Source organism: Patagioenas fasciata, chromosome 5, assembly GCF_037038585.1.
Source record: "Patagioenas fasciata isolate bPatFas1 chromosome 5, bPatFas1.hap1, whole genome shotgun sequence".
Taxonomy (NCBI): Eukaryota; Metazoa; Chordata; class Aves; order Columbiformes; family Columbidae; genus Patagioenas; species Patagioenas fasciata.
This window is the reverse complement of record NC_092524.1, coordinates 67,287,476-67,307,513: the sequence shown is the minus strand read 5'-3', so window position 1 is coordinate 67,307,513 and position 20,038 is coordinate 67,287,476. Positions and strand designations below refer to the sequence as shown.

Genomic DNA, 20,038 nt, shown 5'->3' with positions numbered 1-20,038 from the left:
GAGTATCCTGCCTGCACCAGCACGATGCTCAGGGCAGCAAACCACAATGTTCTCATTAGTTAACTTTTTTCTCCCTCTGATTTTAAGAATTGCTACGTAAAAGAAGTTCCCCTGGAAGAGGCACACCCGCCACCCAAATGACCCAGGCCTTGTTAGCTCTGTCCCGTGGAGCAAAGCTCATCAGTGGTACTGCCGGTGCTCTGCGAGCTTCTCCCTCCTTGGACTGCAAGGGGCGAGTGCCAGGAACAGGGATGGAAAGTGTTTTTAAGGAAAGAGCAGAAAATATAGAAGCGCAGAGGTGTCTTCTCTTGGTCCCGTCAAGGGAAGTGCAGGCAGAGCGAGGAGGAGGAAGAAGGGCAACCTTCGTCACACCACCCCACAGACCTACACCCAGCCAGGGCTGGCGTGACCCAAATGCTGTTGTGCGCTGATTCCTGCAGCTACTCTGAAAAGTGTCTTTAAAAATATAAACCTTTGAATGGCAAAATTGCAAGAGAATATTTGGTATGAAACCTCGCTCAAAACCCCTGGCTAACATTGCTTTGTACCTCCATTCCCCTTGCTATTCTCCAAAAAACCTGGTACACGTGGGTTTTAGCCCTCAAGTTTGCAAACGAAACCCAGGCAAAATGCATGGGCAGCAGCTCATGCAACAGCATGCACATTAAAAGAAGCCAGCATCCAACTTCTCAGCAGATCTCTCCATTTTGGAGTCCCAGCTCATGATTTTTAATGAGCAGGGATGCTCACAGTCCTCTCTGGGCTGAAACAAGGGAGCAGAGGGAGCACACAATGCCAGTGTCCACTTCTTAGTGATGCCATGGGGAATGGGGCTCAGATCCTTGCCTCATCTTCCTCCCAGGATGCCTGCACAGGACAGCCCAGCAACACTTAAACCAGAGCTCAGCACTGCAATGCAACACTAAACCAAGAAAAATTAAAAAAAAAGAAGTGGGAACCATCTCCAAACTGGGCACGGGGATGATTTTCCGTGAGCGAGGGCCACTGGGGGCAAGCTGTGAAATCCGCACAGTGGAGAGGTGGCAGCTTCCCAATGGGCTGGGAAACTGTCTGCAACAGCCGTAGGGCTGCAGCCACAACCACCTAAGGATATGAGAGGCGACGTCTGCAGGAGCATGTCATACCTTTTAATAGACCAGCTGGTACAGTCGGGGAAGGGAAAAAATAAAACAAACCTCACAACCACACAAGCCCTCCTTTGAGCTGGTGCACCTTCGTGCTTGGCCATTTTTTCCAGCTGCATCACTTGGTCTAATTAAAGACATTACTGCTCCCTGCAGCCCCCGTCTCTTCCTCCAGCCAGTCCTCCCCAGGACGAGAAATCTAGGTCATTTTGATGTCCTCATTGTGATACCTGACAGCCTGCCGAAATGAAATAAAGATTTTGGCCTAAACCTGTGAAGTAGTTAATGTCCTGTGCACAGCGCAAAGAAAGCTACTTGTCCTTCAAAAACAAGAGCTTAAAGCTGTCTCTCTGCTACTGTCAGTGCCAATGGGTGTCTGGATGCCTGGAGGACCAACAGGAGCCTTTGAGCATCTCCACTGACCAGCAGAAACTGCAGCAGTGCTGAAGCCGTGGGAGCTCCAAAGCCAGGGCTGATGGGATGAGATCACAGAACCTCAGAGTGGTTGGGTTGAAGGGACCTCTGTAGATCCCCCAGTCCAACCCCCCTGCTCATGCAGGGTCACAGAGCAGATCACACAGGTGGGTCCAGGCGGGTTTGAATGTCTCAGAGAAGGAGACTCCACACCCACTCTGGGCAGCCTGGGCCAGGCTCTGGCACCTCACAGCAAACAAGTTTCTCATGTTCAGATGGACCATCCTGTGTTTCAGTCTGTGCCCGTTGCCCCTCACCCTGGCGCTGGGCACCACTGAACACAGCCTGGTCCATCCTCTGACACCCACCCTGAGATATCTATGAACATTGATGAACCCTCTCAGCTTCTCTCCCCCAGGCTGAACTGAGATACGAGACTGCTTCAGAAGAAAACCCCCAGTGACACCTCTGGCCATCGGAGAGGGAACACCTGAGCAGGCAGGAGCAGAAGCGCATCCTGCACTCAATGCCAAAAGCCTACAGACCAGGTCTGGTGGATACAGCAGCCCCCATCTCCTTGTGGGGTCCATACCCTGCAGAGCGGCCACACCAGCACCTCTCAGTGTCCCGGTGGGCACAGGAGCACCACAGGTCCCGCTGCCACCACAGGTCCCGTTTCCCTCCTGCCTGACCTTTACTGGTGGCTCGGAGGAGGTCGCCGCGTCCTGACGGCTCCGAGCAGCTGAGAGCAAAGCCGCCCAGCGAGGCCAGGCTGGAAGGAAGGAAGGAAGTTATAGCCGGCTTTTAAATAGCGCTGGGTAATACCTGAAACTTCTATTTCGGTGCACGGATAATATGGTTTCCATATTCTTCTCCACACAAGGCAGGCCAAGCCATTTGCACTCAAACTGAATTAGCAGCAACCCACATTTTTCATCAGTTAAACAATTAAAGCTCTGTGAGGCCACTTGTAGTGACCATGGAGGACAACCACGAGCTGTACACTTCACCTATTGAAGAAATGTATAGATTTCTTTCCATGTTCACTTCTACTTTACCTTCATAATCGAGCAACACCTTTCAATGCACTACGGATTGCTGCCCCTGCACCACATGTAGTCACCACATCTCCGGTGTGCTCAGAGACACCAGTGTAGGTTTCTATAGGATCTCTCTTGTCTAAGGTGGGCAACGTGATTATCTCCACCTCTCCATGCTTGAGCAGGTACTCAAAGAGCCACAGAAGAGGTTCCTCAGGCCTTCTGAAGGGTCATACCTGGCTCTTCACAGCAGAGCCACGTTGGGTTTGCAGTCCTAACAAGGAGGGCTTGACTGTCATTCTCAAAAATATTCTTACATTTGCAAAAGAAATAAGATACAACTCCTTCAAAATAAATATACTTGCTTCTCTGTGTCAATTAACTAACTAAAAAGAGAGCTTTTTCTTCTTTGAGGTTCTCCCATCTCACCTGCCACACAGCAGATGTGTCTACCAGGCAAGAAACAACCTGGACACCTTCGCTGAGAGAAGTTTTCCTCCAGGTCTGGTCCACACACCCAAAGGATCATGAGTCCAGCTCCACAAGCCAGCAAGGATTTCATGCTCTGGTCTCCCTTTAGGCCCCCTCCTGATCTCAGTTGTTGGTGAAGCTGCTCCCAAGAATGGTGCCCATCCACCAACGAACACAGTGGGACTGTCATCTTCTTCTAACAACGGTGAACTAGAGGCAACATTGAAGTTTTCCCAGCTCCCAAGAGGGTTGGGTCAAGCAGCAGGTCTTGCACATACAAAACAATTTGCTCTTCACAAGGACCCACCATTAAGTCAATTCGGACACTTGCTGTGGCACATCAGACCAGCACGTTGCATTCAGACCAGCGTTGCTTAAGTCATGGTGACACTCCTTGCCAGATGGAGGATTTCACCCATAAAATAGAATCATACAATCATTTTGGTTGGAAGAGACACTCAAGATCGTGAAGTTCAACTGCTGACTCAACCCTGGCACTGACCCATGTCCCTCAGAACCTCATCTCTGCGTCTGTTCAACCCCTCCAGGGATGGTAACTCCACCACTGCCCTGGGCAGCCTGTGCCAATGCCTCACAGCCCTCTCCATCAATAAATTGTTCCTAATATCCAATCCAAATCACCTTACTGAAGGTGACCACAGCACATCTTACAGCCAGCTCCTACAGCCCCTGCCACCCCACAATCCCATGCACACCACCATCACCACGTCGCCAACACCAACAAGGATGCTGGTGGGACACCTACAAGCAGGGTCTGGGAGGGACTCAAGTTAGTTACACAAACAATGGGATTCAACAAGTAAAGAGCAACACAAGGTTAGAGGACAACGCTGCTTTTCGGAAGAACTTGGTGCGATTCCATTGCCAGGCAAGTGACAAATGTCAGACACTCAAAATGGGCACTGAATAAGAGCGATTTAAAATACACAGGTGGTTTTAAGAAGAAGGCAGCGTTAACACTGGAGACTAAAAGCTATTTCCTAACAGTACTTGGTTGCAAACCTCAGCCACTCTTCCCTCCACCGCAACGGGATTGCCCGGCTTGGGAAAGCCCAAGTCCTGCTCTGCAGGACACACGGAGACATCCACCCCACTGGAAAGCCCTACGGAGAGGTGTTGGGCAAGAAGAACTCAACGGATGCTGGTTTTGCTATCAGTGTTGCAAATGCCCTGGAGGAACAGCTGATTTTTTTGGAAGAAACGTCAGGGAAAGTGCAGGCAGCTCCATAAAGGCATCGAGGGACAGGCCCGATGCCAAACTTTGCTCGCAGGAGAAACCCTTGTGCCAAGCAAGGTCAACGGGATTAGGGGGTGAGTAGGGATTGCTTACATGAGTAGCGATGGGAAGGGTCCAACCCCTGGTTGCCACCTTGGCTTACATCGAGATGCCAACACAGACGGCCATACGTGACTTTGTATCCGGGAAGGCTAAATAAGCTGTTTTCCTTCAGAATTCGCCTTTTCTGCAGTCAGGAGGTAAATCACCCCTCCTCTAATTACGTGACCAACCTACAGGACACGGCTACTGCCAGAAACACAGTTTGAATGAAAAACTGCAATGCTGACACAAGAAAATAATTAAAAATATATGGCTTATGCTGACTTGCAGCGGGAATGGCAGCAAGGCTGCGCCAAGGCCAGCATGGGAGGCTGCACATTTCTCCTGGAGCAGCTGAGTTTAGAGAACACGCTCCCTCCCTGGGGCCTCCCCACCCAAATGGATGAAGTTCGACCCTTCAGCTGTTTATAAAAACCAGCAGCGTTGCGCCCAGACGCACTCGGCAGCATTCCTGCCTCTCATTCCTGCGGGCTATATAAGGGAACGGCCAATTCCAGCCTCGCTCCCCCCAGAAACAGCCCCGAGCCCTGCGTGCCGGAGCAGCCCCCGGGCTCCGTTTCCTGCAGGAGGATTTAAAAATAACAAAAAATTAAAAAAAATTTTTAAAAATCCATCCTCAGTGGAACACGGTGTTGGGCTGGACCTTGTCATCAAATGGCAGCGCAGGCAGCTGCCAAATCCTGCCGGCTCGGTGCTCTAATAGGGAACAGCTGGAGAAAGGGACCCTGCATTCCTCCCGTCCCCGGCAACACTGGGGGCTCTGTTCGGGATCCGGTCGCCAGCCCGCAAGATTTCCACCCATCCCCAAACGCAGCCGGGCTGCTCCCCGGCACCGCTTCGACATGCACAGCCCCAAAAGCAAAAGCTCCTGGGGCACCCTGGGATTTTAAACAAAAAGATGCTTTGCAACAGGGTGTGTTTTTTGTTTGTTGGGGTTTTTTTTTGCCTTGCCTTTTTCTTTTTAAACGGAACTATGCAACTTAAAAAGAGATTTTACCTTCCCTACTTGCAATCTGTATTTCACAAACTCTGCTTAAAGCGACTTGCAACGCTGCGCACATCTGCACAAACACAAATGTAATGCGTATACACCCATAAATACGTTAACACACAGCACAATTCACACGTCGCTTATACCATTTCCATCTTGCTCTAACTCCATTTACTTCTGCGGAGTTGAATAACTTGTAAAGGTGCATAAATAAAGCCAAAATATACTTCCGTAGCCATGCACATTTTTTTGCAATGCGTCCTGTACGTTCAGTAACATAAAACAGCCTACTCATATTTTCTTAGAGCTCCGCTGAAACACAAGGGGGTATTCAGAGCCGCAGGAAAAAAATGCGTCCAAACAGGATCTGAATGATGAAATAGGAATTGCCACATTTGGAATTAAAAAGAAAAACCAAACAAAAAAAAGGATAACCCAGCCACCCAGACCTTTAGAAAATAACAGTTTGCTTAAGGTAGTAATAGGCTTCTTCTGCATGTTGCAAAAGCAAAGCAAGCCACGTTGTCCAAAAGAAGCCTAGAAAATCCAGACTCTACGTGACCTGACTTACTTATTTCACAGGAAACTGCATGGAAGGAGGAAAGGGGGGGGCTGACGGGGGGAAAGCAAAAAAAAAAACCCCAAAGCACCAATCATTCATGCTGCCGTAGTTACACCACACCACAGACCCGAGTACTTTGCTGCGAAACACTGAAATAAGCCATCGCCCGTTTGAAAAATAAAACATGAGAAGACGTTAAACGCGTTGAAGCTGCGGAGCCAGGTTCCCCTCTTTGCTCGGGTGGTTTGCTGATTTATTTTATTTTAATAATTTTGTTGATTTTTTAAAATAATTTCGCCTGCATCGGGGCATCATTTTGAGACGGTTTGCAGCGAACAAAAATAAAAAATACAATAAAAACCCAACTTACCGGGGTTGTTGGCCTCCCCTTCGAGGATGTGGAGCTCGGTGCAGTCGGCCAGGGAGTGCTCCAGGCAGAGCTGGAGGAAGCGAGCTTGGGTCCGGCTGACGCGTTTGAGGAGCGAGAGCAGCGCAACAGTCTGTTCGCACTCGTTCCAGCCCTTGAACCAACCGGCCAAGACACCGACCTGGTCTCGAAACATCATGGTGAGCTGGAGGAGACGCACCTCTGCGGGGGGAGAGAATAAATAACCGGCGGGATCCCCCCTGCCCTGACGCTGCTTGCGCCGCTACGTCTTGGGGCAGGATTTAAAAAAAAATAATAATAATAAAAATTTGGAGTCGGGGGAGGGCAAGGAAAAAAATCTCCTTTGCGATAAAAAGGGTGGGTTTTGGTTTGGACGCAGCTTTCGGCCTGGGTTGGGTTTTGCTCCGGCTCTTCTGGCTTCGGTGCAGCGCTGGATTCCCTGACGGCGACGCTGGGGGGAGGAAAAGGGGGGGCGGCCAAAAAAAATAAAAGGCCAAAAAAAAAAAGGGAAAACCCCAGTGTAAGAGGCGGTGGCGGGTGGGGAGCGGTGGGGGCCTCACACCTGGAAAAGAAACAGGGGGTGTCAGGGGGGCGGCGAGGAAGAGGAAGGCTTGGCCCGGGCACTGCAGCCTTCCTCCCCCCCTCCTCCTCCAACGAGATCTCTGACACCCCCTATGCTGGCAGCGACCCCCCCATCGGGTTAGGGGAAGCACCCCCCAGTGCACCCAGTGCCCCCCAGGGTGCTCCCAGCAGTACGGGGGACGGGGGGCTGTCAGCACCCCCACGCAAAGCACGGGGGGGATAAGCAACCCCCCCCCTGCACTCAACACCCGGGGGAGGGAGGGAACTCCCCACACACAGCAGCCAAGCACAGGGGGAAGCCCCCTCAGAACACCCGGTGTGTGGGGGGGGGGAATAAGCAAACCCCCCCATGCGGTGCAATAGGCAAAATAGGGTACAATAAGCAACCCCCCCCTCAAGGCATTGAGCACCCCGAGATGAGCAACGCCCCACGCATGCAAAACCGCGGGGGGGTGGGTGGAATGAGCAACCAGCACCCGAGTTGGGGGGTGTCCCCACTGCAGCGAAGCACGGTTAAAAAGGGGGGTACCCCCCCCCCCAAAAAAAAGTTCCCCTTCCTCCGCACACTGCGACACTCACCTGACTCGTCGTGGCCCCGGGGCGCGGGGGGGGCCGGCGCGGCGCCGGGGGGGGCCGTGCCATGGCGGGGAGAGGGGAGGGGGGAGCGGGAGGGGGGGGTTGCGAACGGCGGCGGCGGCTCCGCGGCGCGAGACTGAGGCCGGCGGCGCGCGGAGCCCCCGCTCCCCACATGCCGCTCATTTGCATAGCGGTGACGTCATGGGGCGGGGAAGCGGAGGGCGCGGGAGGGGGGGGGGGAGTTTGGGACGCGCGCTTTGCGCGCGTCCCAAACTCCCCCCCCCCCTCCCGCGCCCTCCGCTTCCCCGCTTGCAAAACCCCATTGAAAAAACTGGGGTGATCCTCCGCTTCAGGGTTGGGGGGCGGAAGCGCCCTCACCTCGAAGTCACTGCCCGCCCACCACCCCCCCGCCCGGCTGCGGATGGTGGAGGAAACCACCACCTAGTGGGCTGTGGGGTAATAGCAGTTTTGTGGGTTCCACAAAATCACAGGAAGGGCCCTGGAAAGCTCATCCAGTGCAATCCCCCCATGGAGCAGGAACACCCAGCTGAGGTTCCACACGAAGGTGTCCAGGCGGGTTTGAATGGCTGCACAGAAGGAGACTCCACAACCTCCCTGGGCAGCCTGGGCCGGGCTCTGCCATCCTCACCGTGAAGAAGTTTCTTCTCAAATTTAAGTGGAACCTCTTGTGTTCCAGTTTGAACCCATTACCCCTTGTCCTATCACTGGTTGTCACCGAGAAGAGCCTGGCTCCATCCTCCTGACACTCCCCCTTTCCATATTGATCCCCATGAATGAGTCACCCCTCAGTCTCCTCTTCTCCAAGCTCCAGAGCCCCAGCTCCCTCAGCCTTTCCTCACACGGGAGATGCTCCACTCCCTTCAGCATCTTGGTGGCTGCGCTGGACTCTCTCCAGCAGTTCCCTGTCTTTCTGGAACTGAGGGGCCACAACTGGACACAAGATTCCAGCTGTGGTCTCACCAGGGCAGAGCAGAGGGGCAGGAGAACCTCTCTGACCTACTGACCACCCCCTTCTAACCCACCCCAGGTACCATTGGCCTTCCTGGCCACAAGGGCCCAGTGCTGGCTCATGCTCACCCTGCTGTCCCCAGGACCCCCAGGTCCCTTTCTGTACACTGCTCATATTTTGGGGTTTTTTTGGGGCAGGGGGGGAAATTCTACTTTCTGCACCAGTAAACATCGCATCAGCAAGAAAAGACATTTTTAGAATTAGTTAGTTAATGTTATTTAAATGATTTTATTTCTGCATGTCAGCGTGCTCAGCATTCAAGGGGTAAGTGGTACAGGTGTATCCAACAAGGACACAGGTATGTCCAATAAGGGATATCCAAAATAGGGGGAAAAAGCCCAACAACAACACACACCAAACGAACAGAAGCTTTTGCAAAAAGGCAGCAAATATTAAGCAGAATCTAACACCCCATAAAGCATAAATAAATGTGTAAGGTGTGATTATTTGTGGGCATGGCAAAAGGATCTCGAATGTCTGATCCGTGCATGGCTTGGGCTTCAGGGAACGAGTGACACCGGTACCTTTGCAGCAATTTCTGGTCCCTGTTGCTTTGCAGACAGGGAAGCTCGGGGGTAAGACACGTGCAGATGTGACGGGATGGTGGCAAAACAGGGGCTGCCCCCCTACACTGGTGAATCTGTTCCCCAAAAGTGTCTGCGTGCTCTGGTGGGTGCTGGGAAAGGGAAAATTCTGGGTTTGTGCACCGTTTGGCTTAAAAAGCAACACATGTGAACGTGACCCTTTTGGAGGAAAAAAAGTAGTGGGGAGCTAAATGCTGCCCGATGGCACCAGGTCCCATGTGCAGGAGCATCGACCCCACAGCAGGACCATGAGATGAGGATCAACCAGTCGCTTCCAGCAGCTCCTCCGTCAAGCTCAAATGGTCCATCTCACCCTGCTTACGAGTTTGCACGTAACGTGCTTCAGCTTTCAGTGTATCTGGTGACTAATTAAACAAACTGGAGTGGAGTTCCCTGCCAACAAACTCCAACCATCTGTCTCATCCTCCAGCTCCATCCTAGATAAATGGTCAATCGAAACAGCCCCTCGCCCCTCACCTCAGCGCCGATGGTCCCCCCGCTGTCCGGATGTCCTGCGAGGACGCACCATCTGCCACCCTGGCGTGCACGTCTTGCACGGGAAGACGGAGCGAGGCTCATCAAACCATCAGCGGTAACAGCACGAGGAGCTCCGGGCAGAACGCCGCACGCTTGCACGTTGCTAATTTAAGGGTTGCCAAGCTTGCTTCGCTGATAACGCCTCTCAGGTTTTGCATTTTGCACATCTAAAGTGGTAATAGCAGCGATCGGGAGAATATTTTAGGGCTGAAGCATCTGCGAGGCTGGGCAGATCGGCAGGAGGCCGTGTCCCCCCCATGCAGACAGTCACGAATGAGTGAGAGCAAAAGGACCGAAGCCATGGAGTGTGTCCAGTGCTCCAGGAGACATGAAGAGAGTGTCTGATAATAAAACAAAAAATAATCATCTGCCACTTGGGAGATTACAAGCACCTATTCCCCATTGCGTCCTGACGAAGCAGACACGGATGAGTGAGATCCTGATGTAACAGCATACGCTGTGATGTTTGGAGGTTTCTATGGTAATTAAAAAATATATCTGTGACCTGTGGAAGAAATACCCTGCTGCATCATTGTGGGGTGGGTGCCCATAGAGATCATTTTGATATAAGGATCCCCAAGCTGGCTGGAGGCAAATCTCCTTTTTGGGGCTAATTGGCTGGAGTGGAAGAACTCATCAGCACATCCATGGTCAACTCCCTTCCCCATGGATGGAGCATCCGATGCGCAGACGCTGTGTCTGGCGAGCAGAGACGCCAGCTCTGCACAAACACAAGCCAGAGTGAGTGGAGAAGCAGGATAATTCTATTTTATAGGGCAGCTCCTGGGGGCCCCTGGGATCTTCATGGATCCATTTCTACAGGGCTGCAAGTCCTGGGGCAGAGAGCGGAGGTTGTCACCGGGCTTGGCGTCACCTGCGCTGTCATTTTTTTGGCTGGGGCAGAGCTCCTGGCGTGCCAGGGTGGCTTGGTACGGCAACACGCGTGCTGTCTAGGCACCATCTACATTTCTGTTTACCTATTCGGAGAGAAAACAAGAGGCCTGCGGTAATATTAGCCAAGCAGGTGGTCTAAGCAAATTAGTGAATCTTGACGGCTCTTGGGTTCAAAGGCAGCAGTTGCTCATCTCCGATTGCATATTTAGCTGGAGAAAAGATGAGTGTATCCACCAGCGCACAACGGCCCAGATTTCCTAGCTCATTAAACCCAAGTATTAGTGAAAATATCATGGTAGGCAGGCTGAGATAACTAAACACAACAGCACTTCCATTTGATCCTGAACAAAGTGTGGCAATTGGCCGCTGGGATGCCAGTGTTTTCCTTACCTTGGGTATGTTTATTTTTGATGGGGTTTATTTGTATGAATCGCACAAAATAAGAAATATAAGTGAAAATAAAAAGTAAACACTAAAACCTACATGGGCCTACATTTCCAAATGGGATGGGGCAGCCATTCATAATTTGTATTCATACTCACACTCTTGTGCCCAGTCTGGGATTTGGGGATGACCTCGGGTCTAAATTCCCCATGAAAGGGGCAGAGATCTTACAAGGTCTGTCCTACATGGATCTGCTTGAGGCTGGGGGAGGAGGACGCAAATCTGCACAGTAAATACTGTATAGCATGGGGAGTGCTGCTCACGTTATATTTGTTAAGCCGTTGTCAAGGGTTTGCTTTGAGAAGACCCAGTTTCGTCCCTGAAAACATCGTCGTGTTGTGCTGCGAGGGCACCAGCATCTCCAGCCATGTCAGGTCTGCTCATCGATGAGTTGACACATTGATTGAGGGACACACAGGCAACAAAATAAATCAGCTTAACTAATGGTTGTTGAAAATAAACACCAACTCAAATCTTTGCGAATGTACCAGAGGCCAGTGATGCACACAGAATTGGGTGATGAAGAGGAGCTGAGGAAGAAGAGGATGTGAAGTATTTATTTATCCAGGCAGGCAGTAAGTTTCTTTGGGCTCTTCCAGTTTCGAACAGCCCCTCAAATGTAACTGCAGGCTTTTGCATTGCAAAACCTTATCGTCCCATCAACAGTAAGCAGAATTGGTCTTTGCAAAACAGACCGCTGTGTGTGTTGAAGGCAAAGCCTGACTCAAGCCCCGCTGGGCCTTCGGGGCAGCATGGATATTTGGTGTGCTGGTTTGTGCGGCACACGAGAGATGTCCCATCGCATCCCCTCCGGCACAAGCACTACTCCAGCTCACACCTCGGATGTGTCTGCAGTGAGATGCCTGAGCGGCTCCGGGCCCCTCTTCACGCGTGCTAACACCCCGTAAATGCCTGCTGGCGGCAGAACTCCCTGGATGGCTATATCCCATCGCCTCACGTCATGTTTACCTACAACACTCGGATTTTTTCAAACCATTTCCAGCCGGCAATGAAAGCAGCTTGTTGTACGACTTGGAGCGGACTGAGGCTGCGTTGCGAGCAGATGGCCCTGATGAAACAAGACGCTCATCCCCAAGGAGGCACCATCCAACGGAGCTGCTCGACTCCCCGGCTCCAGCAGCTCCAAGATGGGCTTGGAGATGTGCATTAGCACACACCAGCAAGAAATTGCTTCCCTAACTACCCCTTTCTGGTTCCAACTCAAGACATGTCAGCAGCACTGATACTAAGGTAGTTTTCCTGCTTAATTATTAATAATGAAGTGTGCCTGGTGCTGACAAAATGATGGTAATTTAAGGAGAATTTTCTTCAAGGAGAGCGGAAGAGTTGCCAGGCTGGGTGAGGTTTTAGATGTAGCCAGGATGCTGGGGTGGAGGGAAACCTTCACACTCTCACCTGATAAAACAGCAGAGGATCCAAGCGTGAAAGGCAAACATTGGGGCAAATGGCTCATGTTGATCCTCCTGCTCCTGGCTCCAAACACACAGCTTTCTGCAAAACCTACGTGAGTAACAAGCATAACATGAGTATGGGCACATAGGTAGGATAGATCTGAATAGATGTGATCCACTGATCTAAGGGATAGTCCACATTTTGCCCAAGTTCTCTGAAGACATTGCAAGAAGCAACAAGAAGGGGACAAGACACGGAAACTGCGTGAACTGGGGAAAGTGTCTGCTTGTGCTTAGGATGGGTTTGGCAGATCCTGGATCCAGTCTCAGCTGTGCCCTTTATCCTGTCTGCAGGTCTCTTCTTCATCCCACCACATCTCTGGCCACTCACTTGCCCAGGATGCCACCAACTCACCCTGGTACAGAGGTTGTTTCTCAGGAGGGCTCCATATATGAAGGCTGGCACGTCTACGAAGGACTAACAGCAAACTGGGTAACAGCAGCCCCAACTCCCTGATGAACCAGACTGGTTGTGCAACTCTCTGCCACGTGTTTAAATTGCTGCTCAGAAGTTTTTACCTGTTTTCTTGAAAACAGGGAATAAATACATATATAAAATTGGAACGTTGTTCTGTGTATACCAATCTCAGCTACTCCAGCGTGTCTCCAGCCACCACCTAGCAGAACACAGGGGAGGTCACTGCTTCCATGAGGAGTCTGGCATGGGAGTGGAGAACCCCGGCAGCACTGCTAAAATCTCCCCAAACTGCCACTCCTGTCTTCATGGATATCAACAAGTTTCTTTGCAAGAGGTGGGACAAGAGAGAAGGAGAGGGGAGAGGAAAGAAGAGGAAAGAAGAGGAAAGAAGAGGAAAGAAGAGGAAAGAAGAGGAAAGAAGAGGAAAGAAGAGGAAAGAAGAGGAAAGAAGAGGAAAGAAGAGGAAAGAAGAGGAAAGAAGAGGAAAGAAGAGGGGAAGGGAAGGGAAGGGAAGGGAAGGGAAGGGAAGGGAAGGGAAGGGAAGGGAAGGGAAGGGAAGGGAAGGGAAGGGAAGGGAAGGGAAGGGAAAAGTTCTCGTGGAAATGAGAAGATGCAAAAAGGGGATAAATCAGATCAGATTTGTGCAAGTAAGGCCACTCAGCTGGACCAAGGTCCATCTCTAAATCCTGCTACAAAGGATCATGTTGCTCCAAATAAGAGACATAAAAAAAGACTGAAAAACATTCCTACCCTTGTGCTTTTCAGGAGCTTATTTGGAAAAACAAAGCTCTTGATCAAGAACCAGTGGCTACGTTTTTGGGTTCGCCTTGCCCTTGTATGGGCTGGTCCCGCTCCCTACAGCACAGACGACCACATAGTTCACACACGAGATCATGCGTCGTGTTCCACTGTAGATGGTTTGGGTTAAAACTGGTGCCGGCTCCAGGGAAAAGCTTTACAAGGCACCACACTTTGTGATTGTCCCCAACTTCAGCATCCAGCCACTTCTCTGTCCCCACCGCCTCTTTCAGTAGCTTTCAGACTATGTGGGGCAAGGGAAATATTCACGGTGCTGGAGGATGTGTTTTTTTGTGGGAATCTTTGGAGAATGATGCTTAATGTGCAGCAACCAGGAACATTTAAGGACACCATGGAAAATATGGCTTAATGCAGGATATAAATGACCCCATCAAAACACGTCATAGGGTGAAGTGTCCTTTATATTATCAAATAGAATCATAGAACAGTTTGGGTTGGAAGGAACATTCAAAGCTCCCCCAGTGCCACCCCTGCCATGAGCAGGGACATCTTCACCAGCTCAGGTTGCTCAGAGCCCCGTCCAGCCTGGCCTTTGAGGGCAGGAGAAAAGCAAATGGTTTGTTAATCATAGAGTATTAAATGGTGTTGGACTTGGAGACTTCGTCTTTAAGTTGGCGCTGAAAGGGAAAAACTGGAGCTGCCAGACTTACTTTACACATTTTCATGTCTCTGGGAAGATACTTAAAGATTGAAAGACTGGAAAAGCTATAGTAATTGTTAAATGTGAATCCACCAGCTCTTGAGAAACATCTTTCTTTTGGACCCAGAGCAAAACATAAAGGTAAATTCTTGTGTCACTGAAGCTGTCCTGGCAGAGGAGGGTTTGGATGATGCTGCAGCCACTCCAGCCAGTGTTCTGTACTGACCACCGAAGCCGGTTTTCGAAAGGCAGCAGCTGGGTTGTCAGTCTTGTCCCTGTGTACGGCAGCGTCTGGTGAAAAGCATCGCTTTTCAAGCTGTTCTACACCATAAATCGCTGCCTCGATCTTTCTTTGATCGACGAAACGTGCTGCCGTAGAAAGGGGTCTGCTAACCTTGGCAAGTGGAGCAGCTGCAGGAGAAGACGCGGTGCCTGAGTCCCTCGGGGCTCCCTGTTTGCCACAATTATCCTCAGCAAGATCCCACCCCAGGCTTCCTGCAAGCTGGTGTGTTCTGAGCTTGCAGTCCAGGCTATTTCCCTACAGGGAAAACCCTTGAAATCAAGGACCTTCGGGACCAAGAGACCAATATCAAATAGCTTCGAGCACGTCTGTGTTGCATTTGAGCAGCTAAGAAGTGACAGAACATCTCACGGTCAGTTCTGGTGGCAGGAGATTGATGCATGATGACCCCTGCTAGATCTCCAGGGTCTCACTGCCTCCCAACTAAAGAGTATCTGCAGATGAAAAAAAGAAGAGGAACAACTATCAAAATCATTCACGGTTTAGCAATACTCCCTCTAGCCTGTATGATAAAATATTGCTCACAAGGAGCTGATAGACACTGAAATAAATAGCACTATGAGAGAGATAAGTGATGCATTAGACTCCTCACCAGTCCCTGACTACAGTTACTATTGCAAAATCTGCCAACAACTATTAGATGTGAACTGGCTACGCAATAGGGGAGGAAAAAATATTAGGAACTGCCAAAAACCCTTGTCTGATGAAGACAAAAAGCTGGAGGAGGCATGTGGGACCTAGAAATGCTTTTTAGGGGCAAATCTGATGCAAGGATGGCACAGACTGAGGATATAAAACACAGGTAGCAACTAATTGTCTGAATAATGTATTGCTGGTCCCGCAGAAGTAGTTCTGGGATTCACTCGACCCTCAGGGGCACCCAGACAGTGCATGGGTAGTGCAGGTGTTTCCTAAGGAATGGAAACGCAGCGACTCCTCATGTCACGACTATGGCAAACATCCCAGTATTGCTCTTTCTACGGCTGAGGAGTTGGTGCATAGGGAGGAGGAGTAAACGGAGTTTTTTGGTTTCTCTGAATCCCGAGGAAGGCTCAGGAACGTCGCATTAATTTATAATGTCATTGCTTTTCAAAATACTGTTGGAGAAACAGAGCGACTCCTCTCCTTGGACATCAGGCTCCATTGAAGACTTCACCTAGTCCTAAGACTATGTTTACTACAATATTTTCACCGTTTTAAGTCATTCCCGTCATGAAATGGCTTAATTAAAGCAGGAGCTCTCCTCGCTTGGATGCAGCAGAACCCAGACAAAGGTGCCTTTATGTAGGTGTTGCACATTCCTCCTAATTTATGGAACCAAACCAGTTGAAGGTCCTTTTTTTTTATAGGCATAACCATCGCTGTGCTACAAGCTTGTATCGCTCTACCCACATTGCTCACGGACACGAGGGAGTAAAACCAATACAGAAACAACGTGTAGAGACACTTGAGTGACCCTGCGCTGTTCAGCAGGGACTTTGCAAGCCCCTCTGTGGTCACCGGCTCAGCAAACACCCCAGGGGATGGTGGCTACGCTGCTTCAGAGAGCAGGGAGCGGGGTCTGCCTGGTTTTGGGGGACCTTGCAAAGCACAGGGCTCTCCAGTGCTCCATTATGGCCTGAGAGCTGCGCTCAGGTGTGCATTTGCATTATGAGGCCACTGTATGCCACAAAACAACATTAAAATGATAGTAATAATAAAGTTATCCAGAAATATAACCTTAATCCTCTTTTTCTCTTTGCCCTTTCTCCAGCAAGACAATACCAAGCCTTTCTAATGGCTTAGCTCAGAGGAAGACTTTGCTGTATCAGATAAAATTCAGCTATTCCTGGCATTAATTACATTAGCTATAAGCACACAGGACGCCAGGGACAACCTTTGCAGGGGCTGCACGTCTGCTGCGGTGACAGAGGCCAGTCCTTGTTTATTCTGGATAGCAGGACAACGGAGCAAATGGTGACCGGTGGCCAGTTACTGCAGGGACTTCCCTGTGACACGTCAGCCCCAGATCTCCTTCCCCCAGCAGAGACCTCCCAGAGCTTCATCAGGGCATGGGGGGACCAAGCAATGCACAAATGAGCAGGAGAAACTCAGACCCCGATTCCTGACTCCTCTTGCCATACTTAAGGTTTAAAGCCCGATGTTAGCAAGTAAACCATAGAATCATGTAGGTTGGAAGAGACGCTCAAGATTAAGTCCAGCCATTAACCCAATGCTGTCACTAACCCATGTCCCTGAGAACCTCATCTCTGTGTCTGTTCAACCCCTCCAGGGATGGTGACTCCAGCACTGCCCTGGGCAGCCTGTTCCAATGCCCGACAGCCCTTTCTAGGAAGAAATTGTTCCCAATATCCAATCTAAACTTCCCCTGGTGCAACTTGAGGCCATTTCCTCTTGTCCTATCACTTGCGACATGGGAGAAGAGACCAACATCCTCCACGCTACAGCCTAAAATGAATCATTTTAATGAGATGCACACAGAAGCTTGTCTCAAAGTTGAACGAAACATGTACATGGGTTCTCATCTGCTCAAACCCACCAAAGCATGAGATGCTGAGCTCCCCTTAATCCCTGATGGGGAACACCACCGTGCCAGGTTGACAGCACTGGCTACTGGTTCTGGTGGTCACTGGTCATCCTAAGTGCTGGTGCTGAGACTTCATAGGGTGTGTAGTAGAACCAAGAGCATTTTCACGAACAAGGATTAGGGGTCAGGGCATTATCTCCAGTTTTCAAAGCACCTTATGGGAATTCATGGGAATGGGAAGACCATTTAAAGATTAATTGACCTGAATTGTCTCCCTCCTACTGTCCACCCTCTACTTGGAGGAGACAGGTTGGGAGGAGGGAAGATCCTACCAGAGAAACTTGTTCTACAGAAGGTGTCCACGTCATAGGCCGTTGGCATTTGGAGGTACCTTGGGACATCCCCAACCACTTAGCTGGAACAACTCATTTCAAAGCCTCAGCTCTAATTACAGCTGAAGAACCAAACCAAGCAGTGAGGTACCTCCCACCTTTCTCCTGCAGCAAAAAATCATTACAAATTTGTAATAACGCAATGCTGGTGACAAGAAGCAAGTCTTGTTGCCAGAAGTCTGCATATGTTCCTTGATGTCACCAAATCCATAAATATAATCCAGAATGAGTGGAAGAAGAATGGTGTATTACCTTCATTACAACATGGTGACGGAACAGAACAGCCTCTGACAATATACTGTGTTTTTGTGGGTCATGGGAAGGTTTTTTCTCTTAGAGCCTTGAATCCCTGTTTTAAGACAACCAAGGGACACACGAGGCAGCTTCAGAGCTGCTCCTTTTACTTCTCACCTGCTCCGTATTTTGAGGTGGCTTTTTAGAAGAAAGGCAAATGTAATAATCCAGCTACTGTACCTTTTATAACTCTCCGTCAGGTCTTTGATTTGGGCCAGCAAGGAAGCTTGTTAGGTCTGATAAAGCGACTCAGCATCTCTTGAAAATGCTATTAAAAGAACATGAAACAAATGAAAAGCTGGGACAGACTTAACAGTAAATACACGGCCTGGCAGTTCAGCACAACTACATCCTGTTTGCCATTATTATTTAATACTGGCATCGATTGGTTGAAGGATGAGACAGACCAGGCAATTCTCTGTGGGGTTTACTTGAACACCATTTCACTTGGAGACTCAACAAGCCCATAAGCTTGGATCACACTGTCTTGTTGGGAAATTTTAATTAATTGATTTAATGTCGGGGACTACTGTGGTCAAGCAGTAAACACCACCTCTTTGATCATGTACATGGACAAACCAAGTCCCCATTAAATCTCAAGCGGTGCCCAGCTCCAGGTTGGAACCAGTGCAGCATTAACCCGCTTCTCTGGAACAACGAGCTGGGCGGCCGCTATCCCACGTATATAAGCTGTTCATATGGAAACAGTTATTGCCGTGGCTCAGGTTCTTGAGTCTTTGTATTATTTTTTTTCCTGAGAGCCCACAGAGGCCTAGAACAACTCACAGCAGCTCTCCCTTTCACAACGGCGACACATGAAGAGATGTCTGAAGAGTAATTAGTTCCACCATCATCACGTTGGCTGCTCCCCAGTAACAGCAGAATAAAGCTAGAGACACGGACAGGGAGGCTGAACTCAGCAACTACCTCCACCAGGTATGCTGCAACCCAGCTTGCAAAACTAACATGAAACCACCTAGAAAGGGAAGGTAATTTTTAATTTTAAGACTTATTTCACCCACTATTTCATGCTCGTTTTTGCACGTTCACATTCTTACTAGCGCCAAGACAGAGAGGTCTAAGCAGAGCGGCGAGGACTGTCTGTAGTGACACAGGACAAGTTCTCATCCTGCTTCAATGATTCATCCCGAGTGATGAAGACACTGTTTGATATTTACGGTCTTTATACTCTCTCTTAATACAGGCAGCTCTGGGTCTGCTCGAGTTGGATCACGCTGTTGTTGTGCCACATCTGCGTTGTTTTTATCTGAGGTACGGCCTTGCTGCCACCAACACTCATTCCTTCCGCTATTACATCCTTCTCTGCTCTCCTCTTGCTGTTCTCAGCCCCCTGAATCGCAGCATTTCCACACAGAACTGCATCTCCTATAGTTCTCCACAAGCACTGCTCAGTCCCCACGACACCAGGTATTTAATTCCCATTTGATATACAGTGCAAACAAGAGGCTGATTTGGCCAGCAGTTTATTCCCGAGTTGTCCCTGGCAAGGAAGGTCACTTGATGTACACCAGATAAATTGTCTTACAGTTTACTGATTGCTGGCTGGAAATCTGGGGCTACGTGCATCAATTCCCAACCTCCAGTTGTCTACAACCCTGTCCACCATCATCACCTAAATCTTTTCCTCATTGCCAAGGAGACATGGGAAACAAAATCAAATGAATGATGGAAAGATGGAGTACCTTTGAGTAGGGGAAGCATCCTTCCCTTGTTTGGAGGTGCACAGCACCGTGTGTGAACCTTGCAAGGCAGCAGGAGCTGCAGGAGAACGCAGCTGAACAGCTCAGAGCGCGGCTTTCTGTCCCCGAGACCGAGCAGCTGTCCTGAAATTGGATGTGGGACAAAGCTGGAAGGGAACAAGAGAGAGGACAGAAAGCAGCTACTCCCCGTTTTCTATGTGTCCTAATGAGCATTTGTATTTTTGTCTTATACAAGCAGATGTGAAAACCAGCCCGTTATCTTCAGGAGAATTAGGCTCTCTCTTAAGAAGCAAAACGACGCTTTCTCTTTTCAACAGCCATTTTTAATGCTTTTGACAATACACCATTGCAGGGGAAAATGAATTATTTTCTGCTATTCTTTAGCTTCTCTGAGTAAGTAAATTCCCTGGGACTACTGATAAAAGGTAAACGGTCA

The 20,038-nt window shown here is 49.8% G+C and overlaps 1 protein-coding gene and 1 long non-coding RNA gene across 5 annotated transcripts in view; both read right to left on the bottom strand.

Moving 5' to 3' along the window:
• The window catches only part of SAMD4A (sterile alpha motif domain containing 4A), a 112,546-nt gene extending 104,877 nt beyond the window's left edge, over positions 1-7,669 (bottom strand). For 3 of the 4 annotated variants that reach the window (XR_011739466.1, XM_065838527.2, XM_065838529.2), the window contains exons 1-2: positions 7,533-7,668; positions 6,354-6,933 (exon numbers count right to left, since the gene is read on the bottom strand). Coding sequence is in view for 2 of the 4 variants with exons in the window: in XM_065838527.2 (XP_065694599.1) it covers positions 6,354-6,549 (196 nt within the window). In the remaining 2 variants the exon portion in view is untranslated. Of the gene's footprint in view, positions 1-6,353; positions 6,934-7,532 lie in introns of all 4 variants that reach the window. The other variant, XR_011739467.1, reaches the window with a different exon arrangement.
• A 1,098-nt stretch (positions 7,670-8,767) lies between these two features.
• On the bottom strand, positions 8,768-12,613 carry LOC139828031 (uncharacterized). The gene is made up of 2 exons (XR_011739199.1): positions 12,435-12,613; positions 8,768-10,657 (listed from the first exon to the last, which is right to left on the bottom strand). It is a non-coding gene; the product is annotated as an uncharacterized lncRNA (long non-coding RNA).
• Positions 12,614-20,038: the final 7,425 nt, after the last annotated feature.